The sequence below is a fragment of the Phascolarctos cinereus genome, unplaced genomic scaffold (genome assembly GCF_003287225.1).
Source record: "Phascolarctos cinereus isolate Bilbo 61053 unplaced genomic scaffold, phaCin_HiC Scaffold_2;HRSCAF=192, whole genome shotgun sequence".
Taxonomy (NCBI): Eukaryota; Metazoa; Chordata; class Mammalia; order Diprotodontia; family Phascolarctidae; genus Phascolarctos; species Phascolarctos cinereus.
Genome location: NW_027555625.1, coordinates 145,651,871 through 145,667,806, shown reverse-complemented (window position 1 = coordinate 145,667,806; position 15,936 = coordinate 145,651,871). Strand labels below are relative to the sequence as shown.

At 40.9% G+C, this 15,936-nt stretch overlaps 1 protein-coding gene across 2 annotated transcripts in view; it reads left to right on the top strand.

The window, feature by feature from the left end:
- Positions 1-12,248, top strand: part of ELP3 (elongator acetyltransferase complex subunit 3) — a 97,854-nt gene extending 85,606 nt beyond the window's left edge. The window contains exon 15 of one of the 2 annotated variants that reach the window (XM_020988613.2): positions 10,930-12,248. In XM_020988613.2, the coding sequence (XP_020844272.2) occupies positions 10,930-11,006 (77 nt within the window). In that variant the 3' untranslated portion in view covers positions 11,007-12,248. The remainder of the gene's footprint in view (positions 1-10,929) is intronic. The other variant, XM_078149659.1, reaches the window with a different exon arrangement.
- The last annotated feature ends 3,688 nt before the right edge of the window (positions 12,249-15,936 follow it).

Here is a 15,936-nt window from a genome sequence, read left to right as displayed (position 1 = left end):
ATTTTCACTGGCTGTTCCCTGTGCACAGAGTGCTTTCCCTTCTCATCTCTGCTTCCTGACTTTCCTGGCTTCCCTCAAGTTCCAGCTAAAATCCTCTCTTCCACAGGAGGCCTTTCCTGATCCCTCTTAATTCTAGTGCCATCCCTCTGTTGTTTATCTCTGATTTTATATGTACATAGCTTGTTTGTATACAGTTGTATGCTGTCTCCCCCATTAGATTGTGAGCTTCTTGGGGGTAGGGACTGTCTTACCTTTCTTTGTATCTCCAGCACTTAGTACAATGCCTGACATAGGCTAGGTGCTTAATGTTTATTGACTGATTGCATTGTACACCAGAAATAAACCCTTTTTTTGATGCAGTGGATAGAGCATTGGACCTGGAGTCAGGAAAACTCATCTTCCTGAATTCAAATCTGGCCTCAGATATGTACTAGCTGTGTGACCCTGGGCAAGTCATTTAACCCTATGTGCCTCAGGTTCCTCATCTGTAAATGAGCTGGAGAAGGAAATGGCAAACCATTCCAATATTTCTGCCAAGAAAACCCCATATGGAGTCATAAAGAAACAAGTACAAGTGAAAAATGACTAAAACCCAACAGTTGGAAATTACGGCCTAATTCCTCCTTGGAAGCATGGCCACCCTTATATTGCAATTTGTGGGCCAAATTTTCCTATCTATCTGTTATTCCATCTTCCTCCTCTATGCCCAGTATAGAGAAAGATCCGTCCATAGCAAAGATAGTCCTGGATTCAGATGAAGTTGAAAACTCAAGAGCTTGAGTTACATTTACCAGCAGGGGGCAACATATAACCAAATTGCTAACTAGCCTTCCCCCTTCCTCTAGGGACAATGTGGAAGGGCTGTGTGGTAGCAGAAATTACCTATGGATTGGACAGCATATAGTCTCATGAGCCAGCTATAGAAGGAACTAGCCACATGTTTACTCAGAAGAAAAGGCAGCAGTGAATTGTACCTATGATGGACCCACAGTACTTTGTGCTCAGCACTCACTAGATTTGTGAAAGCGTGTAATTCAAGGGTGTGCTTTTAAGAGATTTTTGTGCTTTTCCAAGTAGATTCCATTTTATGCAAGGGGTGTGTGCTTATAAAATCTTATTACACTTACGGGTAATAGCTACATATACATAGTCATAAGACATTCGCTTAGATAACACCATTAATTTTCTTAAGCACCAGAAAAGCAGTGGGTTCTGATGGAAAGACAGATGGGACTGTGGAGATCTGGATTTGCATTTTGGCTTGGCCACTTAATAACTGTTTTACCTTAGAAGTCAATTAGTTTCCCAGGGCCAGTTTTCGCATCTATAAAATGGTAACAGTCAAGTTTGCCTTGCCTACCTAACATGCTAATTTTTAACATTGCTTTGTAAGCTGCAAAGCACCATATAGATGTGAGTTATTACCATCTTTTATCTACAGGTGGGAAGGGTTGGGTCTAAAGCCTAGGTCTTCTGACTCCCAAGCCCTAGGGTCTTTAATATTATATAGCTTTCCAGAGTTAAAACATTTTCCAGGACCTTATGAGTCTAGAAATATGACAGTGTGTAGTTAGCAATTGAATATAATTCCATAAGAAATTATAACAAGAGAGATATTTAATATTTAAAGGAACAATTTTTTAAAAATTAAACTGTCTTCAAGATCATCAAATTCTCTTGGGGCACTTTAAGTGAATCTCTCTTTTGCCCCATCACCTTTTACTTTGTATCACACGTGTTTGTGAGGGTGTTTTCTTTTATTTTAATTGTAAACTCTCAAAGAGGAACTGTTTCATTTTTGTATCCCTAATGTAACATTCAAAACAGGCCTTCTTGCAGGGGAGAGACTGAAGTTTGTTGATTGGAATGCTGACATCCAGCTCCAGCCAGTTTACATTTGGAATTTACAAAGTGCTCATTAACAAGCTACTCATTCTGTGTGGTGTGGTTCCTGAGCTTATTTGATCTATGGGTTGTTTTGTTTTTTCTTTATCCTACCTTTGTAGAAGTGTCCATTATGTGTATAATTGAAGAGAAAAGGAGGGTCTTTTCCTATACTCAATGCTTATATTCCCTAGTGCATGCTTTAGCAACAGGATTTAATTAAAATGAGAGGAATGGCATGGGGCACCCTCTTCTAGGACCCTTTGACCCCAAATCTGTCACGGTGAATAAAGAATTGAATGACATGTACACTTGGTACACTCTGAGTGGTCCGTAGCATTCATCTTGTGATCATTTTAGTGCTCATTCACCATCCAGCTTCTTCTGGGATGGAGTAAACTTTGGCCATATTGAGGTTTTGAACTGTGTGGAAGCACCACCTAGACTCGCCCCTGCTGGGCCTGTGCAGTCCATGTGGTGTCTTTCCACGTTTCGCGGGGCTGGGCTGCTGCTTCTTTCTCTTGATGGTCATATGTTTTCCTTCCCAATTAAATTTTCTTCTTTATCCATTCCACGTAAAAGTGAACAGATTTGTTACTTGTAGGACACAGAGAGAAGCTAAGGAGAAGTTACTGTTACAATGGAATATAAATAATTCTCATTTGTTCTCAAAACCTCAGTTCTGACGGTTAGTGTTCATTGTACATTTTACCCACCTCACAACCAGCACAACACACACACACACACTTTCTTCACTGCTAAATTGTGAACAACCAAAACGAAATCTGAGCGGCTCTTACTTGAACCAGGAGGTAGATTAGACAGTTTGTAAATTTTGTAGAACAAGAAACAAAGGGATAAAAGCTGGTGTAAACTTTGCCAGTTAACAAGATAAAATTAATTAACAGTAGAAAAGCAAAGAAAATGTTTATTTTTTTTTCTGTGTCCCCATCCAGGCCTATCTGAAATTCTTCTACTTCTGACTTCGTTGTCTTCTTTCCTGCCTCTCTTTCTTGAGTGAATTACTTCAAAGAAATCTTTTTATATTTTCTTATGAGCTTCCTAATTATCTTTATGGCATCACAATATTTTATTACATTAATTAATTTATTCAGCCATTGTTCAATTGTTGGATACAGTTGGTTTCTAATTTTTGTTATAAATAAAGCAGCTATGACTGTTTTTGAACAGATGTATTTTTTTAATTGGTTTTTTTGGGGGGGATGAAGCTCTGAGTTGACAGTGATGTTTTGTGACTCTTACTACATATTGCCATATTGCTTTACAAATTTTTTGCCCCAGTCCTGCAAATGTTATATTAGCATACCTAATTCCCCAACATTAGATCTTTTTTTTCTTTCCTTTTTTTTTGGCTATTTTTGCCATTCTAATAGGTATAAGATGATATCTTAAAGTTGCTTTAATTTGGATTTTCTGAATATTAGGAAATTTTAGCATCTTTTCATGTTGTTGTTAACAATCTAGATTTCTTCCTTAATAAATTATTTGCTCATATTCTTTGACTCTGTTCCATTAGGTACTGTGTATTATTAGTTTTATAGTAGTGCGTCAATTTCTTAAAGACTCTGGATGTCTGATCTTTATCTAATGTATTTACTGCAAATATTTTCCCCAATCTGTTTTTTTTCTTTAATCTTTGTTTTTGTTTTTTGTTTTTGGGGGGTTTTTTGCTTTTAGGCAATTGGGGTTAAGTGACTTGCCCAGGGTCACACAGCTAGGAAATGTCAAGTGTTTGGTCTGAGGCTGGATTTGAACTCAGGTCTTCCTGACTTCAGGGCCCAGTGCTCTTTCCACTGCACCACCTAGCTGCCCTCTTTTTTTCTTTAATCTTAAAGGTTTGGGTTTTTTCATGTGCAAAGTGCTTTTATTTTTTGTGTACTAAAATCCATCTTTTTTTTCTTTCACTAATTATATTATTCCTTTTTCTTCCAATTGAAATGATTTTTTAAAAAACTATTTAGATCACAAATCCAAATAGAGTTTGTTGTGATATATGGTATGAGGCATGGACCCAATGATTTTTTTTACCAGTTTTTATAGTAATATTTGTTGAATAGTGATTTTCTTCTCAGTGCCTTTAAATACAAGTTTATCAAACATTAATCTTTTACATACAGTGGGTTATGTCATCTGTTCCTTTGACTTGTTTCTCTGCTTTTTTTCAAGAACCAGGCAGTTTTTAGTTACTGGTACATTCTGAGATCTAATAAAACTTTCCCTCCACCATTTTTTTTCCCTCATAATTCTTGAGATTCTTCTCCATCTATTTTTCCATACAAATTTTGTTACAACTTCATCTAAAGTAACCTTTTAATATGTTGGTTGGTATTGTATTAAATCTAGAAATCATTTGGGGAATTAGTGATGTTTTTCCTTTATTTGCTTGGTGGAGCCATGACCATGAACATTCAGCTCATCTGTTTTTATCAGCAGTTACTCCCATCAGCTGATACTCTGCTTGGACTCATTCTTTAATAGTTAACAAATTCCCACCCCTCTTGCTTTTTCAAGCTTAGCAGTATAGACTCCCTGACTGCCTAAGAGCAAAACACCTCTGTTCCTAACCTCCCATTTATCATTTTCTTATCCACATCCACCTCAACTCTACTCTGGCAAGGTCTCACTGTAGATCTGCCTGCCCTTTCCACTATGTAGAAAGCTCAAGTTCCCTAGTTTTAAAATGTCCTTTATGTATATTCCTCTTCCTCTCATGAGGCTTCCATCATCTGGCACTAACAGAGACCTAGCTGACCCTACATCGCTGGCTGTCCTTTCCACTAGTGATTGTACTTCCATGTCCCCAACTCACTGATATCAGGGTGATGATAGCAATACCACCTGCTCCCCATTACTTCTTTCAGACTTCCCTCTGCTGCTGTCTTTTAGAGCCCTCTCCTCCTTTGAGGTTCCCTCTATCCAAATTTTTCACCCAATTCAGATGCTAGTGGTTTTCTAATAATACCCAGGATATGCCCATCTTCCTTTCTCATGGAGGCCAAGCCCTAGTTCACAGTCTCCTTCATCTCAACTCTTGCTCTAATGCTGGGGAACATCGGCTTCTGAGTTCCTCAGTCTGCTCAACACTCTTGATCCACTCCTCCATGCCACCTCAGCTATACTCAAGGACAGCCACCACCTTTGATCCTGCTGCTACTAAACAAATGCCCCTCTCATGATGAAGAACTCTGGAGCTCCTCTCTCCATTCATAGCCTCCTGTCATTCCATCTTTCCCTATGCATGAGTTTCCTTAAAGTCATCTAGTCAATAGACACTAAGTGCATACTATGTGCCAGGTACTGTGCTACAAGCTGGGGCGCTTAGACAGTCCCTGCCCTCAAGGAGCATGATCATGGTCTGCGGTGGGGGGGGGGGAGACAACATGCAAACAACTATATATAAATAAGCTAAATACAAGATTGATTGGAAATAATCAGCAAGGGGAAGATACTAATTAAAGGGATAGGAAAGGTTCCCTGTAGAAGATGGAATTTTAGCTGGGGCTTGAAGAAAGTCAGGAGGCAGAGAAGAGGCATAGGCCACAGTCAGTGAAAATGCCCAGAGCCAGGAGGAATGGGTCTTGTTGAAGGAACAGCAAGGAGGCCAGTGTCACTGGACTGATGAGTATATGGAGGGGTATGAGATGTAAGAAGACTAGAAAAGTGAGGGGGGCAGGGGGTATATAGGCCTTTGAATGCCAGAGGATTTTATGTTTGATCCTTGAAGGGAGCCACCAGAGTGTGAGTAAGGGGGCTGACATGGTCAGATCTGTGCTTTAGGAAGATCAGTTGGACAACTGAGTGGAGGACAGACTGGAGCGGGGAGTTGTGGCAGGGAATCCAGCCAGTAGGCTATTGCAAGTAGTCCAGGGGTGAAGGATGAAGGTCTTCACTGGATTGTGGTAGTATCAGAGTATGCCTGTATTTGAGAGGTGTTAAAAAGGTAAAATTGACAGGACTTGGCAACAAATTGGATGGAGGGAAGAAAAAGAATTAGAAGTGAAAGATGACACCTAGGGTTACAGCCTTGGTGACTAGGAGGATGGTGGTACCCTTAACAGTAATAGGAGGATTAGGATGAAGGGAAAGCCCTGGTGGGGCAGGGGAGAGAGGGGAAAAGATGAGTTCCGTTTTGGACATGTTGAGTTTAAGATGTCCAATAGGTAATTGGAGATTCAAGAATGGATGTCAGCAGAGAGGTTAAAAATAGCTAAATATATTTGAGAATTATTAGGATATAGTGAAATAGCATAAAGGGAAAAAAGAAGAGGGGTCAAGACAGGGTCTTAGGGGACACCCACCATTAAGAGGGCATGACCTGAATGAAGATTCAGCAAAAGAGCCTGAAAAGGAGCAGTGTCAGATGGATAGAAGAAGAACTAGAAGAGAGCAGTGTCACACCAGCCTAGAGGGAAGAGAATATCAAGGAAATGATGGTGACCCACAGTGCCAGGGGCTGCAGAAAGGTCAAGAAGGATGAAAACTGAGAACAGGTCATTAGATCTGGCAATTAAGAGATCATTGGGAACATTGGAGAGAGCTGTTTCACTTGAATGATGAAATTGGAAGCCAGACTATAAAGAGGAGTTAAGAAGAGAGAGAGAAAAGGAAGTGGAGGTATCTATTATAGATGACCATCTCAAAGAGCTCAGCCACAAAAGGGAGGAGAGATACAGGATGATAGCTAATGGGGATAGATGGATCAGATGAGGATGAAGGTAGCAGGAAAGCTATCAGTAGACAAGGAGAGACTGAAGGTAAGTGAGAGAATGGGGATGATAGAGGGGCCAGCATCGGGAGGAGATGGGACAGGGTCCCCTGCCTTGTGCATGGAGAGGGGTTTTTAATCCTTCAGTCAGACCCTTATTAAGTATCTGCTATGTGCCAAGTAAAGTTGCTTATAAAGTAGTGTCGTTTACCATAGACAGACCATATAGGAATGATGCAAAAATAGCATTGCTATTTTTTTTAAAGCACCTTTGCAATAGTATTTATTATGTTTATGACCAGTTTGTCTCTGGGTCCTGATCAAAAGGCCATATTCGCTTTGCCTTCCTCATGTATACAGCAAGTTACACTAAATGAAGTCCACTACTACTTGTTTCAGTGGTGGTCAGGGGTGAAAAACAGGGAGATGTTTGAGTAGCATGACGTTCCTTTATGATTCTGTGAGCCTGAGCCTAGGTGAGTATTGGTTCTCATTGCCTTCTTGATTCACTTGCTTGGAATGCCGAGCCGTGTTTTGAGTAAGTCAGCTTCAAATTGCCATTCATTCCGTGTGCTCTCATAGCTTTTATGTGATAAGAGATAGCTGGCTTGTACAGGGCATTCAGCAGAGCAGCCACCGGACAGCTCGGACTGACTGATGGAAACTGAAGAGGCTAACCGAGAAATCCACTGCTTACTCCTCTTCCCAGAAACAGGCGTTCTTTGTCGTTAGTCACAGCAGTTGAACTAGGAAAGTGATTTCCTCAGTGAGTTGCCCACTGGCACAGGACAGAAATACCTGAAGAGAAAGTACAACTTCCTTCACCTTTGGTCAAGTGAGTTATTACCAGCCTTACTACTTATAGATAGGCAAAACTTCATCCGTCCCAGTCTACCTTTTAATAATTAGGTTTATTAAGTCCTTTACTCTTTAGCAGTCTGTTGAATGAAGCTGTGGTGAGGTATTTGTATATAATACTGAATTTGGATGAACTTTTAGCACTATTGGTATTTTAACGGACTTTTTAACAGTTGGTCGAGGGCTTGGTGGAAAGTCTCCTGCAGACACAATAAAAAAGAATTTTTGTACCTAGGGCAAGAGGCATGAAATAATTCTCAACTGGGGAGGGAGGGTGGGGTTGGGAGGAAACCGAAACCTGAGACATCAGTATGATGGTCAGAAGAGAAGATCCCCCTCTTGTGGATCATCTGGTATCTTCCAATCCAAACCAAAAACATTTGTAATCAATAAAAATGCATCTCCCGAGCACTTCTACAGACACTGTATTAAACACTAGGATAGATGGAAAGAAAGGCAAAAACAGCTCCTGCCCTCCAGTGGGAAACAAAAAGCAAACTAGTATAGACATACAATACTGTAACAGGATAAATCAGAGGGGAAAGCACTAGCAGCTAGGGCAGTGGGAAAGACTTCCTGCAGAATGTGGGATTAAACCCAGTCTGGAAGGAAGCTAGAGAAACAAAGTGATAGAAGCAAAGAGTGAGAGCATTTCAAGAGTGGGGAACAGCCAGGACAAAGGCACCGAGAAGGGAGATGAAGTGTCATGGCGAGGAACAGCGAGTTGGTGAGCAGCAGGAAGGGGCCACGTCGTGAAGAGCGTTCAATGCCAGGGGACTTGATGTTTGGTCCTGGAAGTCACAGGGAGCCAGTGGGGTTTACTGAGCGAGGAGACGCCATCATCCAACCCACACTTTAGAACAGTCACTGGGGCAGCTGAGTGAAGAAAGGATTGGAATGAGGCGAGATGAGGTAGGAAGCCAATGAGAAGGCTACTATAATAGTCTAGGTGAGAGGTGGTAAGGGCCCAAACTTAGGTGGTGGCTCTGTGAGTAGAGGGAAGGGGACATAGAATCATTTACATAGAAGATGATAATTGAACTAATAGGAGATGATGAGTAAGATAGTATAGGGTAGGTGTTCCTAACGTGGGGTTCATTAATTTGGTTTTTAAAAAATATTTTGATAACTGCATTTCAACAATTATTTTCTTTGTAATGTGTATTTTATTGTATGCATTTGAACATCGTATTCTGAGAAGGGGTCCATGGGCTTTACCAGACTGCCAAAGGGGTCCATGACACAAAAAAATTGAAGAACCCTTGTTCTAGAGGGAAAAGAGAAGAGGGGCTAGACAGAGCCTTGACAGGTGGGCATGACATTGATAAAGAACCAGCAAGGAAGATTGAGTAGTTGAACAGATAAAAGGAAAACAAAGAAAGAGAAACATGCAAAAACGCAGAGTGGAAAGAGTGTAGAGGAGAAGAAGGTGGTCAACGGCATTCGCTGCTTCGGAGTGGTCAGGAAGGACTAGGCCTAAGAAAAGGCCATTCAATCATTGATTGGGCTTGGTGGCACATTCCGACAGTCTGCTCCTGGGGAGGCTGAGGCTGGTGCTTTGCTTGAGCTCGAGTTCTCAGCTTCAGTAAGGCATTCAGTTGTGGTCCCTAAGTCTGCCCCAGGCTTCCTAGGAGGGGCCAGTTGGCCCAGGCTCGGAAACAGAACAGTGTAAAACTTCTTTCCTGATCAGTAGTGGGACAGGGCCCGTGAGTGGCCACCCTACTTCCAGCCTGGGTGAGATAGGGAGATGGTGTCAGAAACTGACTGGCATTAGTCTTTAGTTCTCATCACTTCTGCTCATTTCCAATGATGGTGTAACTTTTTAGGATCTAGTAGCAGCCATCAGATGGTGTACCCAGTCACAATTTGGGAAAGCATCTCAAGTTTTATTATTTCCAAAATTATGAATATTCATTTAGATGCTCCAGCTATTAAGTTAGTCCATTACTGTTATCTTGGATAGTTGAGAAACGGAGAACTGGGTCTAGAACTGAACAGACTGGGCTGCTTTTGGGAAACTGTACAATGTTTCAGTGTTCCCAGACTGCTCCTTGTAGCAGAAGCCCAACTTTTTCTAACACCAGTTTTCTTCCAGAAGAAACAAAATTGTGGGTGACCCACGGGGCAATGGTTGCTCTTGTGGTAAGTATGTAAATACTTTATAGCATATCATTAGTGATGACTTACACATAAACAGGGGTATAAGACAAGTATTTCTGGAAAAAGGTGAGCCATTGATGTAGAGTGAGGGATAACCGATGGACAGCCTGAGTGCAGAACTGGTATCTCTGAAATAATAAAAGAACCACAGGAAGGCCTTCAGGACATTGCATAGCTCCTTTATGGGGAGTGTACAGAAAGACTAGGAAAAGAAGATTTGGATGAGCCTTCATCTACACGGGCAGAGGGACTGCCCACCCTGAGAAGGCCGTGGATCTAACTACCCTCACATTCCGTTAAACAAAGGGAACAAATTGAGAAGCACCAGCATTTTACATTCCAAGTTTTACTGCTTTGGAGCACAGAACATTGTCTTTTCTGAGCAGGTATAGCCAGTTCAGCTTGTTATTTGACAGTCTCCATCCAGATATTTATTATATATAAGTAATCTTAGAAAAGAGTTTGTTTTCCCTTTAAATACAGTAGCAGTAGAACCATTCTCATGAAGCTTAAATTCAATGTTTTCATGTCCTATCAAATAATTTTGATTTCCTAACAAGCTCCTATAAGATTTTTCCTATGAGATAAGCCCTGGGGTGGGGGTAGGGGAGCAGAGCCCTTGTCTTGTTTCTCTTTGTATCTTCCCCAGCATGCATTACAGTGCGTAGTCCATAGGAGAGAAGACTCATCTTCTTGAGTTCAAATCCAGCCTCAGACAAGCTGTGTGACCCCGGGCAAGTCACCTAACCCTCTTTGCCTCAGTTTCCTCATGTGCAAAATGAGCTGGCGAAGAAATGGCAAACCACTCCAGTATTTTTGCCAAGAAAAGCACGAATGAGGTCACAAAGAGTCATTCACGACTGAAAAGACTGAACAACAAAAGGAGCACTATAAATGAACTGCTGCTGAACTAGTAAATGGCATTTTACAGGAGGCAGCACAGTCCTGTGGAAAAAGTTCTGAATCTAGAAGTAGAGCACCCAAGTTCGCTTTCCAGCCGTCCCACTTACTGCTGGTGTGACCTGGGACAAACTGCTTCACTCTCAAGGCCTCAGTTCCCAGGATCATAGATATAAAGTCAGAAGAGATTCAGGAGGTTAAGTAAATTGTTCAGTATCACACAAATGAGAAGGTTCAACTTGCTGACCTCTAAAGTCTCCTTCAGATCTAAAGCTATGATCTTCTGACCTATATTTTTAAAAACATTCTTAGCATGAGACTTTTTTTCTGAGTCTTTAGCTCTTTGAGAAATATTAAATTTATTAGAGCTTCATCTACCTTATTTTTCTGCTTCTTTACAGGAGTTGGCACCAGGAATTATTACAGAAAGATTGGTTATGTATTAGAAGGACCTTACATGGTAAAGGAGTTGAACTAACATCCATCTTTATCCAGGACATTTTATGGCAAGAAGCAGACTTCATTTATAGTTATAAGGAGAAAGCATTGGGAGAAACGAGGCCAATGAAACCAACAAGGAATTTTCCCCTCATTCTAAAAGAAGAATGGATTTGGCAATAAAGGTCTGTTTTATAAGCACCGACTTTCAGAAACTTTTTTGATAATCTGCTTAGACACTCAGCCTGGTGACAGAACACCTACAAAAAGCATATGCCTTAACCTTTGGGACCGTTTTGCTTCTATGGAAAGAGTTATTAAATTGAACGATTTCTGTTTAACAATAAAGCTTCTGTTTTCATCAGAGAATGGGATTTGTTTGTTGCTGAAATCTGCTCTGGCATTTGATTATTCATGTGTATTTTCTTGTGAGTCCTGTGCCAGCACCTTGGTTTTAGCATTGTGGTATAGACCAGCAGTCTCCAGATGTTTTTGATCTCATATCCCCTCATATCACAGAAAAAAATTCTCGAGGATATACTCCTACTTTTGTTGTTGTTCAGGCATTTTTCAGCCGAGTCTGACTCTCCATGACCCCATTTGAGGTTTTCTTGGTGAAGATACTGGAGTAGTGTGCTATTTCCTTCTCCAGCTTATTTTATAGATGAGGAAGCTGAGGCAAAGAGGGTCAAATGACTTGCCCAGGTCACACAGTTAGCAAGTGTCTGAGGCTGGATTTGAACTCAGGTCTTACTGACTTCAGGCCCAGCACTATCTCCACTGTGTCCCTAGCTGCCCCCAACACTCCTAGTACATTATATTTATTTACTTAATAAATTATATACCTATGATATACAAAAAAATACACATTTTAAAAGAATGAGACCTGTGGTCCAGCCAAACCAGCCTCTCTATTCCTCACAAACAGCCTGTCTCTCTGCCTTTACGTTGGCTGTCCCCATTGTCTGGAATACTCTATCCTCACCTCATGCAATGCTTTCCTTTGAGTCAAAACTAAAACACACCTTCTGCACAAAGCCTCACCTGACCTCCCCAACTGCTAGTGTCCTCCTCTCCCTAAGAACTTTCTCTTTCCTCTGTTTATTGTGTCTATATTTATATGTGTACATTTGGTCCCCCTCCTTCACCCTCCCCCACCCCAAGAATGTAAGCTCCTTGAGAGTAAGAATTCTTTTTTTTTTTAGGTCTTTATATTCTCAGTACCTATTACACAGTAGATTCTTAATAAATGCTTGTTAGATTGAAACAAGTTGGCTAATTCCATCTTCTCTTGTGTCCGTTATTCCTGCGATCTAATGATATAGATTTTTCTATTTTTAACAAATAGGTATAAAAGCTACTGAAACTCTTTGCTTAGATTTTTTAAAATAAGTTAGAAAATTCTGTTTCAAATCAAAATAATCTTTTTTGAAGTGTACATGTATGAGTTTTTATAGGTGAGACAAATCATTTTGGGCAACAGAAGCTTAGTTTTAAATTGCTGTGCTAATTGTGATGAATTCATAGCATCAGCTAATATCTTAATGCACAATATACCCTTAGGGCTAGGTTCATCATTACCATAGTGAAAATAAATCCATATTTCAAATAATCACATATTTAAATTTGGGGCCTGACTTCTTGGCAGATCTAACTAAAGCATCATTGTTTTAGGTCTGCCATCTCGTTTTTCACTTAAGCTCTCATTTTATCCACGATTTTAATCTAAGCCACTCGCACATTTTGTAAGAGTTATTTTAGTTAATCCGTTTACCTGGGCTAAAACACATTGCCATACACTAAAAGTGAACAAATGGATGAGGGCACCACTGTCAACCTCCCCATGTCTTGAAATTCCTTTTTTTTCCTCAGGATACTTCAAGTTCTGTATGCCACATGTGAGATAGTCAGACCTTTGAGCTAGCTGAAGAAGCTAGTGCCGATTCATATATTCAGTATTAGTAAAGATAGATCTTGTTGCTTTTTTAGCAGAATACAAATAGAAGTTCTAAATATTTTCTCAGTGCTCTCCAGCAATTGTCTCATGTACCCTTCTTTGGAGACCACTGGTCTAGACAAGTGAGACTTTCCATTTAAAAAAAAAATCAATGATTGTTTTGGTGTAGGGAACTCTCAGTGAGGAAGCAAATTGACATCTTGTTGTTTAGTCATTTTCAATTGTGTCCAACTCTTCTTGACCCCTTTTTGGGGGTGGTTTCTTGGCAAAGACACTTGAGTAGCTTGCCATTTCCTTTTTCAGCTCATTTTATAGATGAGGAAACTAAGGCAAACAGGGTAAAGTGATTTGCCCAGGGTCACTCAGCTAGGAAGTGTCTGAAATCACATTTGAACTCGGGTCTTCCTGACTCTAGGCCTGGTAATCTATCCACTGGGCCACCTAACTGCAGGTTGACACCTACCCTAGAGCTTTGCTTGGGGTAAATGAGATGATAACTGATAACAGAAAAAAGATAGCTCTGCCCAGTATTTCTTTTGCTTGTTTTCTCCACAAAGGAGAACCAACTTAACACCATGCTACTGACCCAAGATGGGTAAGGATATTCTCAGAGGTCACCAAGCTGTCCTTGGTGAATTCAGGTCACCTGCCCAAAGGACCTATGTCCTCAGATCACAAGAGAACTGGGCAGAAGGGACTAGAGACACTGTCAGTAATGGTGGGACGTCAGGTGGTAGAATCTGGGTGAAATCAGAAATGGAGAAGGAGAAATGTGGGGATTTCCAAGAAAGGGAAGAGATCAGCAGCTGCACACTGTAAGCCAATAAGTTTGATTTTATTGCCTCGGGAAATTCTAGAATGGGTCAATTAAAGAGATGGTGAAAGTCTGAAAAAGAAAATCGCTGTTTACAGAGAGTGGGCTCAGCAAGGTTCATCACAAACAGGTCATGCCAGGCTAACCTAATTTCCTTCTTTGACTGTCATGAAATTGGCAGATGAAGGGAATTCTGTAGATTTAGATTACTTGGATTTTTGAAAACATTTGATAAAGTATCTTGCTATTGTGGTAAAGATGGAGATATGTGAACTACACAATAACACAATTAGATTCTAAATTGATTACATAGAGGGTAGAGGGAGGCAGAGTCAAGATGGTGAAGTAAGAACTATTAGAGTCTAGCTGGTTTGCCATACCTCCTTAGCAAAGATCCAGAAAATGCACCAGACCAAATTCTGATAGGGAAAGCCATGGAAAAAGTCACAGTGGATCATTTTTGCAGCTTAGGTGGCCTCAGGAGATAGAGAAGTCTGCAGAGAGTAGGGACAATGTCTGGCCAGGAGTATGCAGGCAGTGTGGTACATTAACGTGTCTGGGGAGCCAAAGAGGGCAGCAACAGGACCACCGAGGCAGAGATATCCCAGAGGGCGCTGGGAGCAGAAATGAGTGCCATCTGTCAGCTCTTGTCTGCTATCCAGTTCTGGATCATGGATCCAGGTCAGAGAGGAGAGGTGGTGAGCATTGGCTCTAAAATGTGTATTGAGCAGGAAATGAGTTCCGAAAGCAAACAGTTGGCTGTGTAGTTTTGATCCCAAGAGCAGAGATCACCATCCCAGACCAAATGGACACTAATAACTTCATGAGGCATTGAGAATATCATAGGGCAGATTAATAAAATTAAGTGTTTCTTTTATGTTTCAATTATCTTAAAGAAGAAAGGGTGAGGAAGAGGAGCACACTGGGAAGGGGTGGAGGAAGAAGAATGAGGAAAATTACCTCACATAAATGTGGTTTGCAAGGAGTTTATACAATGGACCGTCATTGGTGGGGAGCTGATGACATTGAGACATCACTTACCTGAACTGGTTCAAGGAGGGAAGAATAAACAGAGTTGAATATAGAAACATGTCCTAGGAAAATGACCCTTCCAGGGGCTAGGGCAAAGGGAAGGTAGGTTTAGGAAGGCATTAGAAGCAAAACAGACTGTTAAAGAGGGAAGAGGGAAAAAAAGAAAGGGGAAGGTATACGAGAATAGAATATAGGGAAATATGCAGTTAGCAATCATAACTAAATGTAAATGGGATGATGTCACTCAACAAAAAAGAGGAAGTAGAATGGATTAGAAATGAGAATCCAACAATATGGTGTTTACAAGAAACACCTGAGAACAAAGATACACACAGAGTTAAAATAAAAGGCTAGAGCAGAATCTACTGTGCTTCTGCTGAAATTGTTGTGGTTCATCCCTGTTCTTGAGGAAGACCAAAGAGGGTGATGTCTTGACTTGCACATGCACTGGATTACAGTGAGGCAGAGCTTCCCCAGGTCATCAGCCTCACTGTCTCCTCTAGACTCATTGAAGTCCAGTGGCGAGACAAAAGTCCAGACAGCTGATGATGGCTCAGGGTGCAGTAAGTAGCCTTGGCCTTTCTCAATTGAAATCTTTCCCAGGTCTCAGTTTGTCTGAGGCAATGCCCATTCAGTGGCCAAGGGCTAAATAGGAATTGAGACAAAAGATGGTCTAGTTTACCATCACAAAAATACCAGTCTGAGAGGGGAAAACCCTCAGAACAAAACAATTGCTATTCACACTCATTGTAAGGCATCCAAGCCTAAACAATGAGCCACGGAGGCTTGGGCTGGGTCTGTTATTGGCTATTCAATGAAAGCCAGAGTGGTTTGGGTTAAAGGTGGAGTCAAGTAGCTCATGTGAAATACAATGAGCTTTTTTAAAGTCCATTTTTCCAGAGCTATATTTCAAGAAATCATAATTGAAAACTGCACAGAACAAAAAGTAAATTATCCCAGCCTTTTGGGGGAAAAAAAATAATAATAAAATAATGTAAAAGAAAAAATTAGCACCCAAGCTCTAAAATATCTTACCAAACATATGCAACCAAAATCTGTAGTCCTGTGGACAGAGCATCCACATTGAAGGGTATGGTGCCCCTAGTGAAGAGAGGGCCCACATGTGGTAAGGGACGAAGAAAGAAGAAAGGAGGAGGAGAAGAAGGA